The 27,919-nt window shown below is 33.4% G+C and overlaps 4 protein-coding genes across 4 annotated transcripts; 3 read left to right on the top strand and 1 right to left on the bottom strand.

The window, feature by feature from the left end:
* Window positions 1–1,277: 1,277 nt before the first annotated feature.
* On the bottom strand, window positions 1,278–5,491 carry TRIADDRAFT_19127 (uncharacterized protein; the record flags this gene model as incomplete). The annotated part of the gene is made up of 8 exons (XM_002107732.1): window positions 1,278–1,568; window positions 1,809–2,036; window positions 2,140–2,251; window positions 2,358–2,533; window positions 2,724–2,947; window positions 3,448–3,608; window positions 4,212–4,513; window positions 5,375–5,491. 8 exons carry the CDS (start codon window positions 5,489–5,491, stop codon window positions 1,278–1,280), a joined length of 1,611 nt encoding a protein of 536 aa, XP_002107768.1.
* Window positions 5,492–9,167: 3,676 nt separating this feature from the next.
* Window positions 9,168–13,436, top strand: TRIADDRAFT_36922 (expressed hypothetical protein). Its single transcript, XM_002108542.1, has 9 exons — window positions 9,168–9,288; window positions 10,779–10,911; window positions 11,135–11,255; window positions 11,429–11,547; window positions 11,638–11,837; window positions 11,988–12,110; window positions 12,206–12,347; window positions 12,430–12,528; window positions 12,618–13,436. Exons 1-9 carry the CDS (start codon window positions 9,230–9,232, stop codon window positions 12,771–12,773), a joined length of 1,152 nt encoding a protein of 383 aa, XP_002108578.1. The 5' UTR covers window positions 9,168–9,229; the 3' UTR covers window positions 12,774–13,436.
* Window positions 13,437–16,325: 2,889 nt separating this feature from the next.
* Window positions 16,326–20,853, top strand: TRIADDRAFT_19349 (uncharacterized protein; the record flags this gene model as incomplete). The annotated part of the gene is made up of 8 exons (XM_002108541.1): window positions 16,326–16,478; window positions 17,854–17,971; window positions 18,119–18,237; window positions 18,860–19,059; window positions 19,336–19,458; window positions 19,590–19,722; window positions 20,481–20,579; window positions 20,686–20,853. Coding segments are annotated over 8 exons (1,113 nt in total), but the record flags the coding sequence as incomplete, so codon positions are not given.
* Window positions 20,854–24,157: 3,304 nt separating this feature from the next.
* Window positions 24,158–26,222, top strand: TRIADDRAFT_51616 (uncharacterized protein; the record flags this gene model as incomplete). The annotated part of the gene is made up of 8 exons (XM_002108540.1): window positions 24,158–24,274; window positions 24,512–24,632; window positions 24,796–24,914; window positions 24,998–25,191; window positions 25,336–25,458; window positions 25,549–25,690; window positions 25,855–25,953; window positions 26,049–26,222. The coding sequence occupies 8 exons, from the start codon at window positions 24,158–24,160 to the stop codon at window positions 26,220–26,222; spliced, it is 1,089 nt and encodes a 362-aa protein (XP_002108576.1).
* Window positions 26,223–27,919: the final 1,697 nt, after the last annotated feature.

Genomic DNA, 27,919 nt, shown 5'->3' with positions numbered 1-27,919 from the left:
AACTACAAATTTAGGCAATATGTGTATGATGCAGATTGTAGAATCTAGGTAATTATAATAGGCGTAGATTAGAGTAAAACAAGACAGTCAAGACTCATACATGAATAAGTTTATAATAATACAATCTATACCCATAATAATAAATGACTAATTATTGCATTGATGACGATATCACATCCGAGTTTATAAAACTACAATTTACCTATACAGCTACAAATGGCTGATTACGGTGCCTAGTTAATTATAATTGATAAATCAGAAATAGTCTCTGGATAAATCCTCATTATTTACACCACATAACTACTGGATACCGTACTAATTTAAAATTCAAACGTTAAGGTATTTTGAAATTTGATTCTGAGCTAATTGTACTATCGTTACAGTAACCGCAGTGCCTTCGCTTCTTATATGCTTAAGAAGATGCAAGAAGATGTCAAACGATATTAGTGCGGCAAAGTTTATTAAACCACATTAAAATATTCAACTTTTATTGTAGGCAAAATGCAACTATGATATATAGCAGTATACAGTAGTAATGAAAAATGGCCATTACTAGTAAGGCAGGCAGCCCTTTTTCTTGATGTATACGGGTATGCCATGTTACCAATGGCTAGCTATAACATATCATATGGCTTAATTATGATTGGTGGTCGGTGTACATACAGTATTAAATCTTTCTACAAGCGTAGTCATCAGCTAACGTATCGATACGCTAACCTGCTCGTATACATTAGGTTACAGATCGACTACAAGCACAGTAAAAGTCTAGTATTTATAACCTTGTAGAATCTTCCGATCTTATTGCTTGCAAAATGAAATTTATTATACGTTACAAGCTCAGTTCCCAGCTTATACTAATAAATCGATGTAATATTCTTCCGCAGTTTTAGCTAGAGCTAGTTAATAAATGCACTTACAGTAAACTTTACAGTAATGTCGATTTGTTGGTAATACCAAGGTATACGATATACTTGTACATACGTAAGTTATCATGTATACGAATTTTAGGAACTACCATAATACATATGTAGATCACATTATACACCACACAGCGCTTAAGTATAGACTGCAACTATGAATTCTTACGTCTACGTAAGTACTATGTGCTATTGTAGGCAATAAGTGAAATTTTATTAGCTTTAGTTTACTATACGATATGCTTTAGCAATAGATATAAACTACGTCTACTCGAAATATTTCATGAAAAGTCCAGCGCATATATCGTTGAGCAAATTCAATCTGGCATACTTGCTACTATAAAAAAAGATTCTGCCAAATTAATTATCCTTTTTCTTTGCACTCTCTCTCTTTCGGAGCTCACGACGTAATATTTTACCACTCGCTGATTTTGGAATCTTCTCTAAAAATTCTACTCCTCCACGTAACTTTTTATGAGGACCTACTTTAATGGCCACATAATCCATAACTTCTTCTTCCGTTATATCATCACATTTAACAACGAAGGCTTTCGGTAATTCACCAGCCTCATAATCTGGAATCCCGATAACAGCTGCATCGGCGATTTTAGAATTAGATAATAAGATACCCTCAAGCTCCGCTGGCGGTACCTATAAATATGCATACGTAGAAAACCATTTCAACCACTGTTATATTACATCCTTAATAATATATCATAATATCTAATTTTATATTATATTTATGTCTCTTATGTATATTTCATTTTCGCTACATGTATGCGTTTAATCATATATAGTCACTAATCACAGTGTACTGTATACCGTATACAATATTACTATCAAATTAATAAATTTTAATTAATATTATATTTACTGTACAAGATATAATACCTGAAATCCCTTATACTTGATTAATTCTTTCAATCGATCAACAATATAAAACTTTTTATCCTCATTATAATGTCCAATGTCGCCAGTGTGTAACCAGCCATCTTTGTCGATGGTATTAGCTGTTGCTTCTGGATTGTTGAAATATCCTTTCATTACTTGCGGTCCTTTTATGCATAATTCTCCATCTTTTCCAGGTCCTAATGACTCACCAGTTTCTACATCAACAATCTAACATGAAAATTCAATAGATTGTAATTATCGACAAAATATAACATTATCAACGAATATGTCATTATATTTTTAGCTATTGCAACTCAGTATTGGATATTACCTTAGCAAGTGTATTAGGTACGCAATGTCCTACCGATCCTTGTGATGAATCTCCATCCATTCTCCTAACCAGATGAGAAGCGGGACTGAGTTCAGTCATTCCAAACCCTACTCTCAAAATACCAGTAAAGCGTAAAATAAATAGCATGCAGAACGATAGATACAACTCAAATCTGTAAGTACTTCTAACTATCGTTAATAAACATAGTACTCGTAAACGTGCCTTGTCGTACAAGCTCAAAACCTATACGCTGGTTAACCGTTGAGCTGGTTTCTGCATCGAGTGGTGCGGCTCCAGAAATAGATTCCTTCAAAGTAGATAAATCGAATTTTTTGACCATTGGACTTTTAGATAAGAGTACGTAGATCGGTGGTACCAAATTTGCATACTTAATCTAAAAATGTAGCATAAAACATAGTACATGACGATGAAATTGTATTCATTTTTACCGAAAAATGATTACTTACAAATTTTATGAAATCGTAATTTGTAAAAAGGCAGAATGAACGCTTTTTATCTGACATCTTAAATACCCTACATGAGAATACAGTATTTCGATAGGCTAATATTAAATATTATCTCACCTTATACTTTTCTATGGATTTCAAGAATACTTCTTGATCGAATCGTAACATGGAAATCAAATGTCCGCCGGCGCGGAGTGTAATTGCCATAATTACAACAAAACCATAGATATGATACCATGGTAGCAATCCTAGATTCGGTCCATCATGCTTATATACCGCGAAATCTGGATGCATGAGCTGAGCCATATTACTGCAAATATTGTAGTGGGTCAGCATAACACCTATTTCAAATAATAAAATATTATGGATTATTATTCAATCTGACAAGTACTATACAAATGTCTCACGATGATAGTTAGATTAAAGCAAAGCTCTTGTGTCATTTTGCTAGTATACTGGTAATTATCTAGAAAAATAACATTCGCTTTACTTAGTTTAAAATAATTATATTATTGAGTAGTGTACAAGAAGATACTTTCTCAACATACAGTATATTCTATCCGAAATTAAAAATTATGATAACATTAGTTTTGCCTCTGGTTATTATATTAACTAGTCTAGTAGGTATAAAATACACTCAGTAATAAGTATATTCGTATTGCATAGTTGATCGATTCTTCCTTTGCGTAATTTCTAAATCTGATAAGTTTTATATAGCGTCATACCATTATAAGATTGACAAATACCCGTATTAAATGTGGCTCATACATTACTGTAGAATTTAATGCTGTTACATGAAGAGGTTGTGATAGGTTATGACAAGAAATACATAGTAAGTAACCTTTTGGAAGTCCAGTAGTACCACTTGAAAAAGGAATGAACGCCACATCATCGGGATGGATTGATAAATCCGGCAAGAAAAGTGTGCCATCGTCCTCAAAAAATGTACTGAAAGAGGTTAAACCCTCGGCATTACCAAATACGTAAGCGTTCTTTAAATTTCTGAAATTTAAGGAATGTGTATGGATATTACTATAACGGCAACAACTTGAATACGAACAATTGAAAATTTCCATTATATATCTTCCATATTACTCAGAGAATATAGCAAACTATAGCAGATGATTCAGTATTCGTTTGCATATTCTATGCAATTTTCAATCTCTAATCCCAGTTGGAATTTATAGTACTGAGATCAACAAATGTAATTTGATCATTTAAAGGCAGCTGTAATACTTCAATAACGGCATCAAATATGTCAGACGGTCTAAATTCATGGTAAGTAAATTTGCGTACAATCGCATAAATAATATTCAGAATTTATCAACGAATTTGATATTATATGGCATAAATACATTCAGACAAAAAAAAGTAATGGCTTATATAGTATATCATAATTCGCCATTTATCTGGGACGTTTTAAAATAAAATTGTCAAGTGATACATCTAAAGTACTACTCTACAGTGCAGGCACTTTTTCTTTATATCATATTATTATACTACGTACTGTATAATGAAGATGCAGTACTTTATTTACTGTGCAGTTAGCTATGTCAACTATGAATATAATAACATTTTTTAATGAAATAGCAAACTTCTGCTTACAGGGTTTCTTTTGCCTTTATCACATTAGCGGCGTTACTGGGAAAACCCACGATATATTGAGCACCAGATAACTTTAGTTGTTTGATCACTTCTTCCGCAGTGTACAAGGGATTAACAGTAGTAGCTATACCACCTATTGCAATAATACCAAGGACTGCAACGGCATATTCCGGCAGATTGGGGCTGTATAGAGCAAATACATCTCCTTTTTTAAATCCCATCCGAATCAAAGAAGATCCAAATCGTCGAATCATATCCAACAGTTGATTGTAATTTATAGTCCTATCACTAGAGGTATCAGTCTGTAAAAAAAAATCAAAGCATTATGAGTAGGATCGATTATTATTACATCATCTAGCAGTGCAGTATTGCAATTCACTATTGATACCATTTTAGCACCGCTCTGCAGTGGTTGCATAGTAAAAGTCATTATAAATCACAAATTTATGGTGTGTTGGACTGAAAGATTAGATACATAGATATTCTGGCTTTACTACATCGATTTCTGGTTTAATTTAGTTTGTTGCACATAGCTTAGTCAAAGAAATTGTATTGTTAACTAAAAAATAAGAGCTGAAACTTTATTTGCCTTACAGCCTGCACAGCAGAGAAGCCTCTATAGATGGGTGATATGAATTTTTGTTTAGTAAATAAAACTCAAACTGTCTTCGAGGGTACAGAAATATCGTATTAGACATAAATTTGTATCTGCCATTTGAAAATTTCAGCGATACTTATAGAATAAAAGCTCATATCTGTCCAATCCTACCATATAATTTGGACCTACAAAGTATATCGAAACTATAAGATAAACTCTTTAATTAAGTAATGCTTATGAATTAGGTATAGCAAGGGCTACTCCCCCCCCCCAAAAAAAATAAAGAGAGTAGTTCTTGAGTACAGTAAAAAAAGCAATGTGCAAGAGAATCAGAAATTCTTTTGTGCTATTATCTTCATAACATACTTGTACGTGTTCCATTAATAAGTGGATTAACTAATTCTTAAATTGCAAGTGTAGATGACATAAAAAGTACATAGATGGTACGTAGTTTGCATATATTTCTCCTTCTCATCATAGAGGATTATTTTACCTCCATGTTCACCCCACCTATCTTCCTATCTATCTAATAAATAAAAAATCATCACAGAATTATTTGGCTTACAATAGCTGGTTTTTCTCCATATTCCGAAAATTTACTGCTGATGTATTCATATACAGTTGCATTTGCTGGCAGTTCCATATCAGTTACTGGGCTGGAGATGATGATTTCTGACTTCATGATGAATTATTTTGGTGTAACTATTTCAAAAGTGCATACACAGTTTTTCTTCGCCTGCTCAATGACAAAGTGATTACTGGAAACAACTTAACACAACTCAACACTGTGTAAACAAAAATGATGGCCTATTGTTGGGAGACACCCACTAATTTGGTAATAACACTGTATGTTAGATGTTTAACAGCGTGGGAAATTGTGAAGCAATAGCAGAATACAAGTACAGTATATCATCACCAGTACTGCCAAGTCTATAAGTACATCATTGCATTGTAACTACAGATTCAGCTAGTGGCTTCCATATAGATAGTAAAATATTCCAAGACATGTAATATTCAAAGGAGCGATGAGAGAGAGCCTGCAATTGCTTGTGAAAAAGCACCATAAGCTGTATCGTAAAAGTAAAAATTGAAGAGTAACAAGTGGTATAACATGTCTGTAATAACCATAGAGAAAAATGAAATAACACAAGCACTCACTTTACACTCAGTAATAATTAAGAGCAGCCGGAATGAGATGTTTTGTGTTGCCCTGAGTTTCGCATTAAGGTTAATTCCTATTTCGTATTGGAAGGACTAACTCGTATGAGCTATATTACAATAAGTAGAGAAGTAGTTCTTAACTATATAGCATAGTTTCTTTGACAGGTAAAGATTTTACTACAATACAGTTTAATTTGATTCTGCCTAATCCGGTTAGTTTAAATTTAGGAGGAAATTTTAGAATGATCAATCTGGTCATCCCTACAGAAATATCAACGGGATTAAAAACAATTACTAAACTAGCAATATAAATAATAAACTATGCTCTGCAATTATTATTAAACCTCACACCTCATATTGCTATTGATTTACATTATATACATACAGACCAAAAATGTAACCTACATACACTATGTACACAGTGCTAGCTACGAAGCCTGACGTAGCCGGACATGATGGATAAAATGTTTAACATAGTTTTCCCTCTCACTCGCCGTTTAGCGGTGATATGTTATTACAAAATATCGGCTTTTACTTTTATTATTCCATGCAGTCTGTACAAACAGATTTACGGCATACCATGCGCTACAAAAGAAGGAATACTGTACTACTGCTTGTACAATGTACAGTATTGACATTTTGAAAGTGCTAAGATTAGTGCAGCACCTACAGTAGGACACAGAATAGCTATGTTAGGACCATAGGGGGAAAACACAGTGGTCAGGACTTCCAAGTGTAGCATGCCACAGAATAGCTCTGTTAGGACTGGAGGGAAAAGCCGTATTCGTTAGGAAGGCTTACTAGAAATTAGTGCTGCAATACTAGTATGACACAGAATAGCTATGTTAGGACCATAAAAGGGGAAATCACAACGGTTAGGACTTTCAAGGATTAGGAAGGCTTACTGTAGATTCTGCAGACACCCTACGGGATAATCCACCGTCGAGGGTATAAAAGCCGGGAGTTTTTAGGCGAGGGAGAGTTGCGGATTATTTTATTAACGGTGAATGAAGTACCGTAACACGTTTATATAGTATTTACACACTAGAAGCCCCAATTTTTTAATTTATGCTCGTGGTAATGCTAAATGTGAACCTGGAACTGGAATTATATTACTATAAGTGGCCCGTCCGCACAGGATTAAGCTTCCCAAATTGATAAGCCATATTTTGCGGTGACATGTAACGGGTTTGAACGAATTCATTTTACAATCCACTTTTACAATCCGCCTTTTAGTATACTCGCATTCGTTCAACATCTAATTATTTGCAGTTTCGCATCTGTATTCTTGAAACTCCATGGATGTATTTGCCAGCCGTCAAAGTAGTTTTTTGCATATCTCAATTTAGGAACTTCAAAGAGTTATTATTCTCTTTTTAAAGTGCTGCCATTTTTAGAATTTACAGTTAATAATGTTCAGTTGTGACAGTGGAGACATAAACACCATAAATATACAGTATATATATGTTATATACAATTAACACTGGTCTTTCCATTAAAACTGGGATATCTGCGTTAGCGAAGCGACAAGGCGTTAAGCTAGTCATTCCATTCGATCTGCTCGTTGAATTATCGTATCAATGCGCTACATTATTAACGTAATTGATCAATTATCTAATTACGAATCAAGATGGTAACTACCATAAGGTAGCTCTACATAGAATTGTTCAAACGAAAGTAATGGATGGCTTGTAAAGCAATATATGATAGGTTTCTACCGGTAGAGCATCTCATTTCATTAACTGATTACGCCAGCTCAATTAAATGTATGACAGTGAATTAATTGTTTCGATCACTATACTGCAAAAGGGGAATCTTTAAATCGACTTTACTACTGTCGTAGAAGTTTGATTTATCTTTTTTTATAAAACAGAACGGGATGACTTCAACTTGATGATTGGCAATCTGTGCTTAGCTGGTGGACAGTTGGCATGGTTTTTGATTGGGAGAATTGGAAAGATTATTATTGTAGAATAACCGACAGTGGCGAAATCTGAATAAAAAACAGCCAGTCAATGCTGTATTATTAAGTTGATGAATTCATAATTATTGAATATGCATTTGTGGAGTAGACTTGTAAGCTATGTCAATAATTCATTAATTCATTATAAGGGAGATATTGAATAGTATTTGAAGGTAACGAGTTTTGCACGTGAGCCCGCTGTTTTTGTTCCAGCAGTGGATGATGCCCACGGGATAAGTGGTCTGGTTGTAGTCACATGCAAACGCTGCAGCTTGTGCAAGTCATGCTGTTCTCATGTTTTCTATGCCTCGATAAAGTTGATGCAATATGCCCGGAGGTCGTCACTGCTTCTCGACTGTCGATATCTCGCTACTTTTCTGCAGGATGGCAAAAATAAGAGAGTATTTTGAAGTAGTTTCGGTCGATTGATGCAGTAGTATGGTATATTGGAGATATAAACTCTCGAATAGAGAGATACCTACATGTCACGTAGACTTGAAGCCATGCATGCATGCTGTTGAAGATGATCTCAACAAGATAGCCTATTGCTCTCTATTTCCAGATAGAGCACTCAAGATGTTGCTTATTGACGATCCAAGACTGTACACTGTACAGTCAATGATGTCAGCATCGTCAAGTTCAATCTGGTAGCGTTGAAAATGAGCAACCATTTATTTTGTTACATTAGCATCTTTGTCTGCCAGAGGACGTGATTCGACAGGCTAGCACTAAAAAAGGCTGCGGGCTGCAAGCCTGCAACATGCGTTGTTGAAGAAGAATATGATCTCGAATACTGTACAGCCTAAAGGATCATTTTAATAATAGCTAATTAATAGACGCCATGTTGTGCTATGTGATGGACAGTATATCATTTAACGTTTCCATAACCTGCTGGATATCATTGTACACAAACAACAATCGAAATCCATACAAGATACTATCACTCTCGCTGCCATGCGTCGCTCCGTCATGATTGTATTTTGCTTGCCAGTCTGTGTACTGTACTGTACGGAAGTCCGTCCTTGATAGGCCTGTCACGCCTCACACACTACCTGTTCGTGTTGACTTGTCCACCTCAACCTACAGCATGTTACCGTAACGACCAAAGTGACGTCCTGACTCAGCTACATGCAAACCACCAATCACATGACACTTACGAATCGTGAGAATCATATGACCACAGCCATTGAATACAAAGCAAGGGTATATCTACTGACGCTGGACTGTCCTATCCAACTCATTTGCCACAATTTTTCAACAGCTTGTTGGTGATCAATCTATCCCGTGGAAAAGAAAATGCGTTCTATACTTCTTGTTTTAGCGCTGGTCCTATCCTGTGCTGCTGCATTGCAAAGGTAATTTCTATTACTAAGTGATTCTTCATGTAGAGTAGGCTTTCTATTTGTTAGAAGGACTTTCTTTGCCATCGATGAAAGAGATTGACTACACTACAGCATGCTGGTTTTGCAACATGGCATTGCGTGATCGATTGTGCAGTGTGCACAGCTTTTTTCAATGTCGTACTAGGCTTTCTATTTGTTAGAAGGACTTTCTTTGACATCGATGAAAGAGATTGACTACACTACAGCATGTTGGTTTTGCAACATGGCATTGCGTGATCGATTGTACACAGCTTTTTCAATGTCGTACAGTGCAGTAGATGCCCAAAATGAAGGATAGACTTGATCACGGACTAACTCAGTCGACGTTACTATTGGTATCAAGATAATGTCGGCAGTAATGTGATAGTACAGTACTAGGCCGTAAGTAGTTCGTTGAATATCATTGACATGCAATAGTCAATTTCTTTTATTGCCAGTCAATGGACCAAGAGGAAACTTGAACCAATCGCTTGAAAATGGCGAGTCTAGTATCATGTCATGTAGGACGTCAAGTGTACGGTACAGTATTTTGTGGTTACCCATGTGTCTTCTGAGTCAACTAGTCCATCATGATGCAAAGAAAGACAGAATGTTTATCCATACGAACCATTTCATCAACAACGCGTGATCTACCATCATCGAGCACTAGATGGACCAAGATACGAGTCATGCATAGATTACCCAGTGTGCTGGTTAACCAGATCAATGGCCACTTGCACACTGATCAATGAATTAATTAAAAATTAGACTTCTGATTGTACTAGTAATAAAAATTAAATGCTACCGTCAATGCATAATTGACTCGAAATAATGAATCAAGGATAATGAAGATACTTTGCTGGAGTAAGGTTGCTACAAAATATCGGTGTCAGTTGATCATGATGCATTCATCAGTACTGTATAGGTTAGACACTTTATTTCAATTCACCCCCATGATCAATACTGTAGTGTAAAACTTTGTGAAGGATAGCTTTAGCAAAGATTCGACAATATTGCAAAGAATTTGGACTCACATTTGCAGCCTGAGAAGTGGATAAAGTTCTCAAGATAGTGGTAGTACTACTTCACGATTCAAACTTAGAATAGACCACAGCTGTTAGCATAACGGAGAATCAATAGAGCCTGGCGATTTACCTTTCTTGCTAAGAAATGTAGTTATCCATAACATGATATTATCTTGTTGGATTGACTGCTGTACTGTACATGTACGGTACGGTGTTTTCAGTAACAGGCCTAGAAAAATACTCAATTATTTAGTATAGTGGATGTGCTATCGAGGTGATAGTTTGATCGGTACGATCATGATGCGTTGGTATTAAAATGCCTTAAATCTTGCCACTTATGTATCTATACCCGGCCTATAAACTCTAGTAGCTGTTTAGTACAGTATAGTGGATTCTAAACATACACGACACAAAAAAAATCAATTCAAATTTTATCTTTCGCTGTCTGTAAACATATAGGATCAAGCTTTACAAAATGAAAACCATCCGCCAAACTTTGTTGGATGCTGGTATCACTGCAGAGATGCTGAAGGCGAAGTACTCTAAATTTTCTGCCAGCAGAGGCGATGAATCTCTCAGCAATTACTTGGATGTAAGAATTTATTGCTGCCTTAACGAAATTAAAATAACACACATAACTGATCATAATACTAGATATATATATATATAACTAAATGGTACTATGACTGATACGATCAACGCTTGTAAGCTCTTTTGCAGCGACACGTATACCGTTTAGACGTCTATATCGAGAATGATTGACTAGTATGAGATTTAGTCTTCAATCATTTAATTTGCGGGATGTGTACACTTAGGCTCAATACTACGGTCCTATCACTATTGGTACACCACCACAAAACTTTAAAATCCTTTTTGATACTGGTTCTTCTGATTTATGGGTGCCATCAACAAAATGCAATGGAAATGCTGCATGCGGTGAGTAATATTTTCTTGTTAAAAGTGTTATGGAGCTTTTCTACCTAGTGGCACGCATAATAATTTGGTAGCTATACGTTTTGTTTCATATTTCTGAAGCAAAAATATTCTTCTGAAATTGAATATCAGCCGTATCTTGCGTTTGAAGTTTATTATAAATTTTTGATCTATAGAAAGCCATGATAAATATGATCATACCAAATCCAGCACTTACGTCTCTAATGGACAACAATGGTCCATCCAATATGGTTCTGGTGCTGCTAGCGGTTTCCTCAGTGAAGATGTTGTAACTGTAAGTTAAAAAATAACTATTCATTTTTTCATGCTGCTATTACAATGGACAAATTATTATGAATAATCCTCCTTTGCCGATCTAATTTAGGTTGCTGGTATCAGTGTTAGAAATCAAACTTTCGGTGAAGCTGTTGGCGAACCAGGTCTTTCTTTCGTTGCAGCCAAGTTTGATGGAATCTTGGGAATGGGCTACAAACAACTCTCTGCTGAACGCACTAACCCGGTATTCGTCAATATGGTACAACAAGGTCTTGTCCGAAAGCCAGTATTTTCTTTCTATCTTAACAGGTATTAACGAACGATTAATAGCATTAGCATTAAATAATTAATTGTTGTGATGACGTAATCTGGTGTAACCTTTCCTGAAATATTGTAAACGTTTGACTGCCTAATGTCATGTAACAAACAAGGTAATATACGTATATCTCATAATTATAGAAAGCAAGGAGGTGCTGTAGGAGGTGAACTCATCCTTGGCGGTTCTGATCCTAACTACTACAGTGGTCAATTCAACTACGTTCCACTCAGCAGAGAAAGTTACTGGCAATTCGCAATGGACGGGTAAGCAAGCATTCATTGTAAGCATATACACCATGATTAATTTTTCCACCCGTGCGATCGTAACTAAATTATTAATTTTTCTATTGCACCTACAGCGGTAAGGTAGCTACTGGTACAACTGTCTGTAATGGTGGTTGTCAAGCTATTGCTGATACTGGCACTACATTGATCGTCGGACCTCCAGAAGATGTTCAACGAATCCAACAAGCTATCGGAGCTCAGAATGCTGGTGGACAAGTATGAACTATAACTATAGCACTACGGTAGATTATTAGCAAATATTAAAAGTGATATATATTATTTTTGCCTCTATCTGTAGTACACCGTTGACTGTAGCACCATCAGCTCTTTACCCACCATTACCTTCACTATTAACGGAGTCAATTACCCACTTACTGGTGAACAATACATCTGGCAGGTTCGTACACAATTAGTTATGGAAGATTTTTCTACAACTGGTCAATAGATAAAAGTATCTCAATTATCGTATTAAATGTGAATAATTAGGTTACCCAACAAGGACAGGAACAATGCATCAGTGGCTTCCAAGGTGGTGTTATTGGTACCGGACCTCAATGGATCCTTGGTGATGTATTCATCGGTGTCTACTACACCGAATTTGACATGGGCCAGAACAGACTTGGTTTCGCCAAGGCTGTTTAAAGCAAACATATAACTATAGAAGTAGAGTCGTCTTAACGTCGTAACATATGAGCGAGTACGGCGCTGTTACGAAATGCGTTATACAAGTACCTGTAGCGACAATTTTGTCTTTTAAATCTCCTTTTACCGATGATAACACTTTTGTGATGATACTTTCTAAATAAAAGTGCTTAGATGTTTTTGTAATATTGATGCAGTTGACTGTTAAACGCATTGATTTAGTAAGCGACGACAATCGAGTGAAGCTTGGATTCCACTGACAAATTTGTGTATTATAGTCTGCAACGATGTTATTTTCTGATTTACTATAGTATATCTAGACTAAGCTCAGCTACACTTATTACACTATTACTGTACTGTCTTGTGATTGTTTGATTATTAAGCGTTAGCGCCAAAACGTTGCGATCTGGTTAAATCTACTTGCAAGGAAGCTTAACTTTTTTTAATTTTTGCATATTTATGTACAAGTGTGAACTGTAATAGCCTATCCTATAGCTGACGTTGCATTCATTAAAATTAAAAATCATTACAACATTAATGATAGAATACTTTATCGATAAGGATAGTTTGTTCAATACAAGCAAAGTGGTTATCGATGCTGCTGCTGTCATAGTTACGTCGTATAGAAAATTAAAAAGTATCGTTACGAGCATATATACTGCACGTGTAAGGATTTTTTTCAAATCTCATTACTTGATGCAGAAAGATATGATTAAGCTTTATAACATTAAGTTAGTGACTTTGCCCTGTAGCGTAGAAACTGATATGGTACATACAAGCATGCTGTTCATAATAAGCATCAATTTGCTCTTACGCTAAATTTATACCTGCCTCTAGTAAGATTCAATTTTGAAAATGTCGGAATCCTAATTTTAATCAGTGATTTGATGATATTCATTGCCGCCACGGATAAATTATATTATTTATATAAGATAGTATCGCTAAAGAATCCAACCTATTTCAGTCTTCTTACAAAAAGGCAAATTGATATGAAACGATATACGAGACGTTTCCCATGTGTAACCAAATAGTATAGTATTTCTGCATAAGTTGTGTACTTAGAATGGGGCTAATGGTCGCTACGTAAATATCGCAGAAGAATCTTTCTTTATCCCTCCCTCGAAAAACATAACTGTATAATTTCGACATCAATACTGTGAGCCACAAGTACTTCATGAATCAAATTTTAGGTGCTTCGATGCGATACTTGTCTATCAGGACGTGATTTACTATTATCGAAACTTTAAAGTTCTAAAATAACCCTTGTCATAGTCATAAATAAATAATAATCAATAAAGTAGGCTGAAGTATGGCTGTACATATCCCGCTATGTTAATTTTATTCATGTTCGTACATTTACGCATGCTGATATAAAAGTTTCACAGTTGTAATAATAAAATTAACCATTTTTATCAACGGCTCAATTGCCCTTTTAACTTCCAAATGCCGTCAGTACGTTATCATGCCGATTAATTAATGCAATGCTTCACTACTATTGTCGCCGTTGATTTGGATTTAGTAAACTATCATTTGACTCAATGATATAATATAGAATAGGTTTGCAAGTTACTTCTCGTAACGTACATGTGCCCAACATACAGGCAACCAATTGCTATCAGCATTATTTGCAATTTTCCATTGCTCGAGAAGATTGATCACATATAAAGGAAAGTGTTAAGCTAAGTGATGAAGTCATAATATTATATGCGTTCATCCGATTTAGTTGCAAAAGAATAAGTTACATTCGTAGAAAGGTTACTTTACTGACATTAAATGATCTACAGCTCAGAGTAGCAAACAAATTTTTAAATTACATAGAGTATGTTAATTAACAGCTGACATTAATTTTGAGCTACACGTTCGTGAATATTAATCTCTTATGAAATTTTAATAACCATTCGTTGTACTTGCTAAACTGTTTGCGTTAAATAGATTTATGTAGAAAGGGGGAAAAAATTGTCCTTTATACTACAAGCAATAATTCAAAGTTGGAAAGAATCCTTAGAATAATCGTAAGATACTGAATAGAATGTAAAATAAAATTGCGGTATACAGTATACGAGTCGTTAGGAGTTCATTACAATCTCACCGATATATACTGCTAACATAAGTAGGTTGATTTCAAGCAGAGGAGAATAAAGAATTTATTGATCATTAAGACATGACCTCTCTCGTATTTTAAGCATGCTGAGATATAGATTAACAATATCTGTTCTCAACTTACATCCGAATATTGTCGTCATTCAAACACGAAAAGATCATTGCCTATTTACGATACATTTTATATTAATTTATTTACCAAGACAGAATGGATACGACGAAGGCTTACTAGCTATTAAATGATGCTTGTCCATAATTCGTTTTGTTTGAGATGTATAGACTGAATTGCAATAAAATAGCAATCTATTTGAATTATTACACAAAATACGTGCTAAAATGGCACAACTACTGTAGATAATATTAATGCTTACGAAATGGACATGATAGTATCAAGTGATTATTAAATCCATAAAATCCACAATCTAATCATGTCTGAAAGGCTAACCTTACACCTCTGGCATCTTAAAAGCCTAAAAAAATGTGCAAAAAAATGTCTGTGAATCTACTAATACTAGTATAACTACATTAGATGCTAAAATTACATACTAAAATGACATTGTTCATCTTTACCGTAAGTATTTGTAAATGTTTATTGTTGAGCTTTTGTCAACAAGGCAAGCTTCCAATCCAGTGTCTAATCAAAGTATGGGAGTGATAATCACATGATAAAATCAATCCTCACGTGAGTTGTAAATACCGAGACATTCTTTCAATCTTTATTTAATATAAAATGAGAGAAACATTTACTTTTCAGGTAAATTAAACTGAATACATTACGCTTTAATAGTATTAATTGATTGACTATTTTTCAAGTTAGACATTTTGATTAGTCTATTATAGAGTCGATTGTCAAGGATCAATATCATCAAGCCTTACATTTCTTTTTTATTTTGGATATTTATCAGCAGTAGATCTAAAGAAAATTAGGCATAAACATGGCGAAGGCTGGACTATTAGCCCTTATGATTACCATTTTTATTGCTCAAGCAACAGCATTGCTCAGGTAGAGTGAGTCCATAACGCTAAATGAATTTCCTTTCTTACCTTCTCCTTCAATGAACGATCATAATACCTTCCTTGGACATGATCATTTTCATGATCATGTCCAATTGCATGATATATAATAAAATGGAAATCTATACCCTTAGGCAGTAATAACAACTATTGTTTTACAAATCATCGATTCGCCTATTAAAAAGGTTGCACTGTTATCAAACCAATAAATTTACTAATTTGTTTTAGTGGTTACATTTAGTTAATAATTTCTTCATTATTTCGATGAATGATTCCTATCTTGGCAATTGGTAGATGGGTGTACTCGAGAAAACAGTTATTTCATTCTTTTTCTATATTGCTCATCCTTTATTGAGAAGCGTCTTCTACTTGAATTCTGAGCTTATTTTAATTAATGGTCAATAAAGTCAATGAAGTAATTGTAATTTCTGACTATTTAGGGTTAAGCTTTATAGGGTGCCAACCGCAAGACAAAATCTTCTTGAAATGGGCGTTAATGAAAAGCATATCATCAGTAAATATAACCTAGAAACTGGCCGTGATGACCTAAAAACTGGCCGTGGTGATGAAATTCTCAATAATTATTTAGATGTAAGTTTTACTAGCATCCAACTGCACTTTTTTCGTCCTATTGATTATGTCATTGAATAGAATGATGACAATTGTCATAACTGACTGGCGTAATTTTTAGCTCAAAATTGAACGGAGTTATTATAAAAGAATATTCATAAGTTGAGATAGATTTAGAGTTAGTAATTAAAATCTACTTACATAACTTACGTTATTATTGTCACTACTATGACGTTTTGAAAAAGCATTAGAATGTTCATTTATGATTTCATTCATATTTTTGATTTAAATATCTTTTAGAATGTAGTTTCGTAATAGATTCATTAGCTTATTCTATTCGTTGTTTCTTATTGCGATCTTGCTGGAGCCTTTACATTAGCTAAAAATATATTCTCCTTTAGCTTAAAAAAAGCTTCACCGCACTATACTTTACTAAAAGCAGTGCAAAATAAACATTGAATGATTTTAATGGTTGCAAAATTTCGGAATTGATGATCGTACGAAGATAATTCTATGTCGATACCGTAAATAGACAAGAAATTATTGATGGATCAGGATTAATATAATAATATTACGAGTAATTTAATTCGTTAAGGCTCATTAAAATATTTTCTTGCCAGCTAGAATATTTGCATCCGGTAAATTGATAATGCCCTCTAGACTTGAAAAGATATTCAAGTGTTTACGTTGCAAACAGCATCATTTTATCAGTTTCCGATTTTTGGATACAGTGGTGTTTCAGAATAAGATTACAGATTGCAGCTTAAAGTTGAAGATTTTTTCTATTTAGCTAAAACAATTAAGAGACTATACATTATATTGTAGCTTAAAGCTAAAGAATTTTTACTATTCAGCTAAAACAGTTAGGGAATGTACATTATCGAATTGCAGCTCAAAGCTAAAGTTTTTTTGCTAATCAGCTAAAATAGTCAAGGGATCACACATTAATGGCTTGCAGCTTAAAGCTAGAGGATTTTTACTAATTAGCTAAAGCAGCTACGCGATCACACGTTAGCGATTTGCAGCTATAAAGGTTTTTTGCTAATTAGTTAAAATAATTAAGAGATTACACATAAAATGGTATTGCAGTAAACAGCTAAAATTTCCTAGCTATTAATGAACGACCAGCTCTAGAAACACAAAGAATTTACACCTATAAGCAGTAGAAACTAATTTGACCTATTACTGTATACTAATTTCAAGTTGATGTAGTAGCAATAACTTCATCAATAAGTACGGTAAAACCTTAAAACTATAGTTAATTAAAACACATTCGAATTATTGACTATCATTTATCGTTGCATTGTGACGATAAATACCTTTCAATTAATTTATAGCCTAACTAATATATCTATTCTCTTAACATCTAAAATAATTGAAATCAAATTGGAAATAGGCAGAGTATTTTGGACCAATTACTATCGGCACTCCACCACAAGATTTTTTGGTCCTTTTCGATACTGGATCGTCGGATTTCTGGGTACCTTCTTCAGAGTGTACTTCTCAAGCCTGTGGTACATAAATTATTTCATACCATGCAATACTTGCTTTACTACTTGTAATTCTAGATGATAGTATGAATAAAATATAGCAGCACTCCTGACACTGCAATAAAAGCCAGTAGTTAATCATATAAATTTTACTATCAAAATGATTCACAGAGATGCATCATCGCTATGATCACAGCAAGTCTAGCACGTATAGACCTAATGGTAAAAGATGGTCAATCGAATATGGTTCGGGAAGTGCCGAAGGATTTCTTAGTACAGATGTTGTTAAAGTAAGTACCATCTATGATTTCATATGATTTATAGTCATAAGTAATATTTTCACTTTATGTAGAATGGCGGAATAATTACCAGGTTTGGGTATAGGATCAGGGTATATTGTTTTGCAAGTACCAAAATAGTAAAATAGTTTAATACCTACATCTTTACGATAATATGGATTGGATATCTATTTTATGAGTAACCTGTTGTGTTAATAGCTAAAGATATTTCAGCTGCCAAATATCTTTATGATTGCATCAGATTATTAATGACTGCTACGAATGGAGATTTATAGTTATTTAGATACACTTGTATATATAATACGTTTACTTGGTAATAGTTACACATAAAAAATAAAAATAGAGAATTAATTTGTAATCTGAATACTTCATTTGAGATTTTAGATAAGGAATGGTTAATCTAAAATTTTATATTCTATATTGACATCATCAGCCTTAAACTAAAACCTTGCAAAAATAGCCCCGTTAGGGATTTATTTAATATTAAAATAGATTATGCAACAAATATTTACTAGTTATTTTTCTCCGCAGCCATAATACTAAAGTGCAAAAAATGATAAAGTCTATCTACGTATCTTTGCTGATAGCATCTTAATACAACACTTCTTGTTAGGTTGCTGGTATTACTGTTCAGAATGTAACCTTTGGTGAGGTAACTAATTTACCTGGACCTATATTTGCTGCTGCTAAATTCGATGGCATTCTTGGTTTGGGCTTTGCATCATTGTCAGTTGAAGGTGTTAAGACCATTTTTGATCTTATGCTCCAGCAAGGACTCATTCAAAAGCCAGTATTCTCGGTCTACTTGAATCGGTAATTTTGCATTTTTAATCTTTACCTTTTTGATATTCTATTATAAAGATTATGCCAGTAGAAGCTTAAATGCTTAATTATATTTTATTGCTTTAATTTGATAAGTACTGCACTCTAATTGGTATTCTAGTAACATTCGTAAGAGAATATTATCATCATCATTTTAGAGCTGTTATAACTGCAGTATTTCGTCAATTGTATTTGAATCAATGTTTTATTCATATCTATTAAATCATTTACCCATTTTAAGCGTCATAATTACTAATCTACTTGCAGACAAGGAACTCAAAATGTTGGTGGTGAATTAGTATTTGGTGGATCAGATCCTAATTATTACACTGGTGCTTTTAGCTATGTTCCTCTTTCAAAAGAGGGTTATTGGCAATTTGAATTGGACGGGTAACGCTTATAGTCACTGATAGGAAAACGAAATTAACGATAAACATAGAAAAATAATATTAACATCTATAGTATAAGCTGATAATTTAAGGCCATAAACTAGCTCAATCATTATCATATCGTCACTTTAGAGGAACTATCGAAAATGAATTCTTTTGCGAAGGTGGTTGTCAAGCAGTGATTGATACTGGTACCTCGCTGATAGTTGGACCAAATGAAGAAGTAGCTAAGATTAACCATCTAATTGGTGCTGATAGTATTCAGGTAATTAATTTAGAATATTTTAATACTTTTAGGCAATCGATTTCAATAGCAACGACCTGATCTATATACTGTATTACTGCTTTATGTAAAACGATACAGGTAGTGAAAATAACTATGCATTCGGGTGCATGTTATAATAGAGGAATGACGAAAAATTGAATAACATTTTTATTAGTCATAAGGAATGAATTTCAATCTTCACAATTGGATTCTACTATACTATATTTATATGAAATAGCAGATACACTTAAATCTGTTCTGTATCAAGGCAATATGGCTGGGTTGGTCCTATTAGTTTAAAAGACACTGTAGCGTGTGTTGTAATAGGGAAGAATTATTGAGGAAATTATCGAATATGCAATAATAGCAACTAATCTACAGTATAGAAAAAATGTTCTTCTACTGTAATTCAGCGTTGCTGCTATTCATTCCGATACTTAATAATTGTACATAGTTAGGAAATCTGTGTTTGTTTAAAAATAGTTAACTCATTCGTATAATGGAACTGAATATAGGATTAGTTGCTGGGAAAAATAATTAATAATTAGTTTTTAAATCATTTGATAGGGCTTGAAAGTACTTATAAATAATAAGTAGTCTAAAATAGCAAAAGTATTTTTCGGCTTTTTAATTTAGGAAATCTGTTATAGAACTAGTACTATCCTGAAAGATTAGATGAATTATTGCTAGGAAAAATTGAAATTAGGAATAAGTCCATTTCGATGAACTTAATTCTGACTGATTTAAAATGGTACTAGTCTCTAGTTAATTGCAATAGCATGCCTGAATTGCCCGTTATTACGCTTACCATTGGTGGTAAAGAATATTCCTTAAGTGGTCAAGAATACATACTGAAGGTAAATTTTGTGTTACAGTTATAATATCACTTACGATTACATTCATCGGTTGTTAGTACCGCAGTTTGATTAATGGATAGCGGTTTAATTTTGTTGATGCTTTTAGTATCGACAAGGTGAACAAGAAATATGTCGTAGTGGCTTTCAAGGTGGTAATTTCGAAGGTATTGGCGTTCAATGGATTCTTGGTGATGTCTTTATCGGCACTTATTATACCGAGTTCGATAAAGGAAATGGTAGACTTGGTTTCGCTAAAGCTATCTTTCAGGAATGAAATAGCAGGTGGATAGAATGAGATTAACTGGTCAAAAGAGAATATTAACATTATCTTGTAGATACTAAGTATTTAGTTATAAAATTAAGATTACTAGTAAGCCAGGATACCTCCAGTAATAGTTGACTAAAGATAAATTTCAAGGATCAGGATGAATATTTAAAATACTTTATATGTAGTATTGTATTTGATTACATGACATTGAACGTAACTAGAACTAGGAGATGGTTTTAGTAATGGAAATGGAGAGGTAATATTAAATCATTGTAGATCGCAAATATTTAACTATCTGTTAGGATGAACAGAATCACTGAAATATAATTATGTGCACGTAGTACAAACATTTAAATTAAACTTATCCGATAACGACAAATGTAGTCAAGTTGAATAAAAAAATAAAATGTGAATTAATCTGCAGAGACCTTGTAACTGTCAATATAGTCATCATTTATATTTTGTATGTGACGTGGAAAAGACATTCTTTTAATATTATGGCTTAAATAAGCTAAATTCAAGGTTGCTTTAGAATTTTGATACTTGATCCTTACGATCATTTACGTTAGCTACTATTTCTCTAATCAAACCATATAAACTAGATCGAGCTACTGCCATGCACGAAATAATGGCGTAAGATCAATTTTAATGCACCCGATATCGTAGTACATCCATTCGCTTGCTTATTCTTCCTTGTTCCCAAGAATTTTTGACCATCACATCATCATCATCTAGAACATTCATACAATTCTATATAATTGTCTACTTGTAGGATTAAGCTTATAGATGATGGTGGAATTTACTTGATTTTGTATTACCCACAAAGCATTTTAATATTTCAGTCATACGATTCGAAAGATAGGTCGTAGTCTTATTGATATTATCACTTTAACACGCCTTTTTCGGTTTCTACAAAATTCTTTGTCTTTTCCATTTGAATTCTACTTTGTACGACAAATGCTATAGACTGTTGCGTTGTTATAGTCTCTAATTGCTGCTCAAAATTACTTTATAAGTGATAAAATGTTGCAATAGTATGATTTACGGTATAAATTTGATGTAAATTAAACACCATTAAATTAATCAAAGTTCGATTACTGATTCCGTACAAAGGGTATAATTATTATTCTTAACTATTCTGGGTATGAGGGGAAGAAAAATAGAATCTTTCCGCCATGAAATATTTGTACTCTTGGAAATACAGTAATGATTTACCCACTTGTGGTAAATTTAAATAGCTAATACATGATCTAATCAAATTTATGATGTAAATATGTACAAATCCATCGCCGGATCGGTTGCTCTCTTTTAGTATAGCTTTCCAATCAGATTTATGAACGGAATAAAAAGCCATTTCATTCCTATATCTTCGTACAATGGATTCAAGCAATTGTACAATCTGATTATTTTCGATATCACCCTGTCGTTAAAAATCAAGGTTGTATTCTGTTGAAATTTCTGTGTAATATTTATTTATATATGCCCGTATATTTTGGTTACAACTACATATAAAATTTATCTAGTTTGAGCATAATTAACTTATTATTTTAGGGTGCAATCGAAATTAATCAGACCGCATGAAATTGAACTTTGACTTCTTATTGCTTAGTATAGAATATATTTATATAATAAATCGATCAAGATAGATGCAGCATGAATCTATTTCTCTTCCTTAGAATTGCCTTGAGTAAGAGTCAGTAATCGCTTTCCTCACAGTGATATCAGTGTTTAGCAAGATCCAATTTTTAAACGGAATCAATGTAGATATATATCCTATTTCTTTGTAGAATGAATTGAATCAGCGGATCGTTATTAAGCAGATCAGGTTCCTTATTGATCAATCCAGTTATAAATCCTCTACCAGTGGGTCGACGATCAAAGTGTCGCCCTGATTTAGCAGTACATTAAACTACCAATCTCAAGGTACTTTCCTATCATCAAAGTCATATCGGTATTGACACTCCTCTAAACTACAAAATGTTATTTACATAATACTTAGTTTACAAAATGTAATTTACATAATATTTAGACAATTTGCAAAATATAATTTGCATTATATCTATACAATTTACAAAATGTAAATGACCGTAAAGTTAATTACATAATCGAATGTTGGGTATATTTACTGACGCTCGACCTTTCTTTCAGATCATTTACCAGTTTTTGATATCTTGAAGGTGACTGCTCTATCTCGTAAAAAAGAAAATGCGCTCTGTACTTCTTGTTCTCACTCTTGTCTTATCATGTGCTACTGCACTCCACAGGTAACTCTGCTACTAAGTAATTCAAGTGTATTATATTTTCTGTTCGTTAGAAGAATTTTCTTTACGATAGAATAAGAGATATAGTTTGGTTATCGGCTAGACTTCGTACCGGTAATGGCTCGTTTTATAATGTTGTATAAGGTCTATCTTTGCTATAGTGGATGCAAAATGATCGATAGACTTCATTTTATCTCTGTCTAATCTAGTCGATATTACTACTTGTATCAAGATAATGTAGAGAATAACGTGATTCTAGTAAGCTATAATGAGTTGATTATCATTAACATCGACTAACAATTTCCATCACTAGTAAATTTACAAGGAAACTTGAATCAATTGTTTGCAAATGGCTAATTTATAGTAAGGCAGAATATGGAGTGTTCTGTTTTCTGTTGCCTTTATGTCTTATTATGCATTCACAAGTCTGCCATATCGGGAAAATCCCGCTGCTATTTGGTCCATCAATTAAATTTACCTAGTGTTCTTCTCTACCAGATTCTGTACATTTGCATACTAATTAATTTTAGAATGATGATGCGAATGATATCGCAATGATTATTTACTCTAAATAAATAAATAATCCATCAGAATTCATTAACTAATTAATTGATTAATTTAATTAATATACTATACTTTCCCGGAATAGAATTACTAGAAAATATCCCTGTCAGTTTTTCATGATGCTCTTATCAGTATGCCTATGAAATTTGGCTAGCGATAACATAATATTAACTAGTACATCGTTTTCAGTAACAAGCCTTAAATTAATAAAGGCCGAAATATGGTGAGTGTGCTATCATAGTAATAGTTTGATCGAAACGAGCATGATGCAGAGGTAAACTGTAGAGTCTAGCCTTCTTGTGTTACGTTATAAAGTGACTCAAATGTTTGCTCTTATATAAATACATATGAATATCCGTATACGTATAGTCTTTATCCGTTTAGTAGTATATAGTAGAGTAGATTTCTAAACATTCATATTACCAAAAATAAATTAAACTTTTCTATATCGCCGTCTGTAAATACCTAGGATTAAGCTTCACAGAATGAAAAGTATCCGCCAAACTTTGTTAGATGCTGGTATTACTTACGAAATGCTGAAGACAAAGCACTCTGGAACTTTGACCAAAAAAGGCCATGTAATCCTCAACCACCATCTTCATGTAAGAATTTATTGCTCCCTTAGTCAAGTTAAAATAACAGTCATAACGGATCAGAATGGATCAGAATACTATATATACGCGCATAAATATTTTGAAATGGTATTTAATTATTACTGATACGATTAACACTTGTAAGCACTAAGCTCTTTGAAACTATACCACTTAGACTATCGAGAATGATGGATTAGCATGAAATTATTGTTTATCATCTGATTTGCGGTATGTGTACTCTCTTAGATTAGTTACTACGGTCGTATTAGTATTGGTACACCGCCGCAAGATTTCAAAGTTATTTTTGATACTGGTTCTTCTGATCTATGGGTACCATCAAAACAAACCCGTGAGGATTATAATTGTAGTAAGTAAATATTTGTAAGTTTTCTACCAGGTGGTATGCGTACTAATTTGGTAACTATACGTTTTATTCTATATTTATCAAGCAAAAATATTCTTTTTTACTTAACTGAATATCAGCCGTATCTTGTATTTGAAGGATATTATACGCCTAATTTAATTTATAGAAATCCTCAAAAAATATGATCATTCCAGGTCCAGTACTTATATTGCTAATGGAAATCCATTTAATATCGTATATGGTACCGGTTATGCTAAAGGTTTCTTGAGTGAAGATGTCGTAACTGTAAGTTAGGAATGACTATTAGTTTTTTCATACTGGCATTACAATTGATGAATTATAAATAATCGTTTGCCTAACTAATTTAGGTGGCCGGTATTAAAGTTAAAAATCAAACTTTCGCTGAAGTTTGTAATGAACCTCTTCGTCTCTATTGCGCTAACTATGACGGAATCTTGGGAATGGGTTACAGACTAAACTCTGCTACAAACAGCAACCCTGTTTTCACTAACATGATACTACAAGGTCTCGTCAAGCCAATATTTTCTTTCTATATTAACAGGTATCGACGAGTGATTAATAACATCATGTATTAAATAATTAATTGTTGCCATAACGTAAGCTAGTATAACCTTTCTCTAATATTGTAAACGTTGATAGTCCAATGTCAATTAAACAAACTAAATAATGTACATCATAATTGCAGAGAGAAAGAAGGCCCTATAGCAGGCGAACTCATCCTCGGCGGTTCTGATTCTAAGTATTACAGAGGGAAACTCAATTACGTTCCAGTTAGCGTAATAGGTTTATGGCAGTTTGCAATAGATGGGTAAGCATTCGTTGTAAGCATATACCTTATGATGAATTTTTTGGATGTACAATCATGACTAAGTTACTAGTTTTTCTATCGTGTCTGTAGGGGTAAGATAGCATCTGGTGAATCATTTTGTATAGGAGGTTGTCAAGCTATTGCCGATACTGGCTCTTCACTAATTTTTGGACCTCCAAAAGATATTATACCAATTTTATACGCGATCGGAGCTGATCCTCGTGATCCTAACGTAAGAACTATGCGCATATGTAATAGAATTAGAATAAGCGATCTTGATATAATCATGTCCCAATCATTGAATAACTTGATAAACTGCACAAATAGACCAAGACTACGATAGATTATTGACAAATATTAACAGCGATATATATTATTTTTTCCCTCTATGTGTAGGGGGTCGTTGACTGTAAGACTATCAGCTCTTTACCCATCATTACCTTCACTATTAACAGAGTTGATTACTCGCTTAGTGGTGAACAATATATCTTACAGGTTCGTACAGGATTATGTGTGGAAAATATTTTCTAGAAATAATCAATAGATAAAATATCTCAATTATCATTTTCATATTCAATGTGAATAATCAGTTAACCCAAGATGGAAGAAAAGAATGCTTCAGTGGCTTCGCATTTTACAATGGTCCCCAAAATTCTGTGTTGACCCTTGGTGATATATTCCTCCATGCCTACTACACCGAATTTGACATGGGCCTGAATAGAGTTGGTTTCGCCAAGACTGTTAAAAGCAAATATAAATATTAGCCATTTAAGTAAAGTCGCTCTAACATCGTAACATATGAGCAAGTACGACGTTGTTACCAAATGCGTTTTACAAGTAGCAGTAGCGATAATTTTATCTATTAATTCTCATTTTACGGATAATAACACATTTTGTAATGATATTCTCTAAATAAAAGTACTTAGATATTTTTGCAATATGAATGCAGCCGACTCTTAACATTTTTGTTTAGTAAACGAGACAATCGAGCGAAGCTTCAATTTCACTGACAAATCTGCGCATTAGAATCTATAACGATGTTATTTTCTGATTTACTATACGGTATATATCTAGATTAGCCTTAGTTATACTTATTTCGCTATTACTGTACCGCCTTGTATTTGTTTGATTATTAAGCAATAGCACTGAAGCTCTGTAATCTAGTTAAGTCCACGTGCGAGCAAAGTATAGCTATCGTTGCATTGATTGAAATTAAAAATCATAACTACATTGATTATATTTAAATTATAAAATGCTTTATAAACAAAGGTAAATTGCTTATATTAGCGAAATTACTGTCGACGTTATTACTTAATGCAGAAATATGAAATTAACAGTAAGATAGTGTTTTTGCCATATACCGTGTATAACATAAAAAAACTAGAAAATTGGTACGAGCATGCTGTTTCTAATTACATATACCTATAAGCATCAACTTGTTTTCTTATACTAAATTAATGCCCTAAATGTAGAAATCTTAATTTCAGATTAGTGATTCGATAGTACTCATTTCGGTTACAGGTAAACTACGTTGTATGCTATAATATTACTGATGATGAATACAAACTATTTCAGCCTTGTTACAAAAGGCAGATTTAAATGTAAAACGATAGACGAGACGTTTTTTTAGAGTGCAATCTAATAGTGTAGTATTTTCTGTATAGGTTATATAGTTAGAATAGAGCCTACGATAATGGCCGCTACTGTAGTTATTAAGTTCGTGGTAAACGGTGTAGGTTCAATTGAGAATCGTTTATTAATAAATTTATGAAGGTATTTATACATTTGCTAAATTACTTCACTTATGGTTTAGCTAAATGATTATCCATGTAAGATGTAAGATTAGCTTAAAATGATAATTACATAATTAGAACGTTAATCATTTTAAACTGTGATCCTACAGTACGACTTTTAATCATTCTATATATAATACTACTTTACAGTATGCTGTATATGTAATTGCTCCATATATAACAGTAGTGTTGCAGAAGAATCTTTCTTGTCTCTAAAAATATAAACGATTATAACTGTATGACTACTACATCACGACTGTCAGCCACAAGTACTGAATGACATGATCGCATAGAGCTAGCTAGGCTCAACAATTTCTGGATTGGATAGATTTGTAGTTTTAAGGCTGATATCGTTCAATACGACTAATTATCTGGAATGAAAGTGCATTTCGTCAATTTTAATTAGTGTAACGCGGTTCTTTTTGAAAAATGGCGACCTATCAATGATTTATTAAGCTTGCTCTTTTTAATGACGTTGAATAAATCTTTAGATTTTATAGAGCATCATAAATTGTAGATTTTCATGATCAAAAAATGAAATTGATGTCAATATAATGACGATAACAAATGACAATGATCATGTTCAAATCACACTAATCGAATTGAACAGACCCTGAGGCGAATTTGGTCATAGTAATCCAATCTATCTGTTCAAATTTCATTATATA

The sequence above is a fragment of the Trichoplax adhaerens genome, genomic scaffold, assembly GCF_000150275.1.
Source record: "Trichoplax adhaerens TRIADscaffold_1 genomic scaffold, whole genome shotgun sequence".
NCBI classification, from domain to species: domain Eukaryota; kingdom Metazoa; phylum Placozoa; class Uniplacotomia; order Trichoplacea; family Trichoplacidae; genus Trichoplax; species Trichoplax adhaerens.
This window is presented reverse-complemented; position numbering and strand designations above follow the sequence as displayed.

Coding starts and splice junctions, on each gene's coding strand:
- TRIADDRAFT_36922 (XM_002108542.1), top strand. CDS start 9,230: ATGCGTTCTATACTTCTTGTTTTAGCGCTGGTCCTATCCTGTGCTGCT. Junction 11,548..11,637: donor TCAGTGAAGATGTTGTAACT/GTAAGTTAAAAA, acceptor GATCTAATTTAG/GTTGCTGGTATCAGTGTTAG. Junction 12,529..12,617: donor GTGAACAATACATCTGGCAG/GTTCGTACACAA, acceptor GTGAATAATTAG/GTTACCCAACAAGGACAGGA.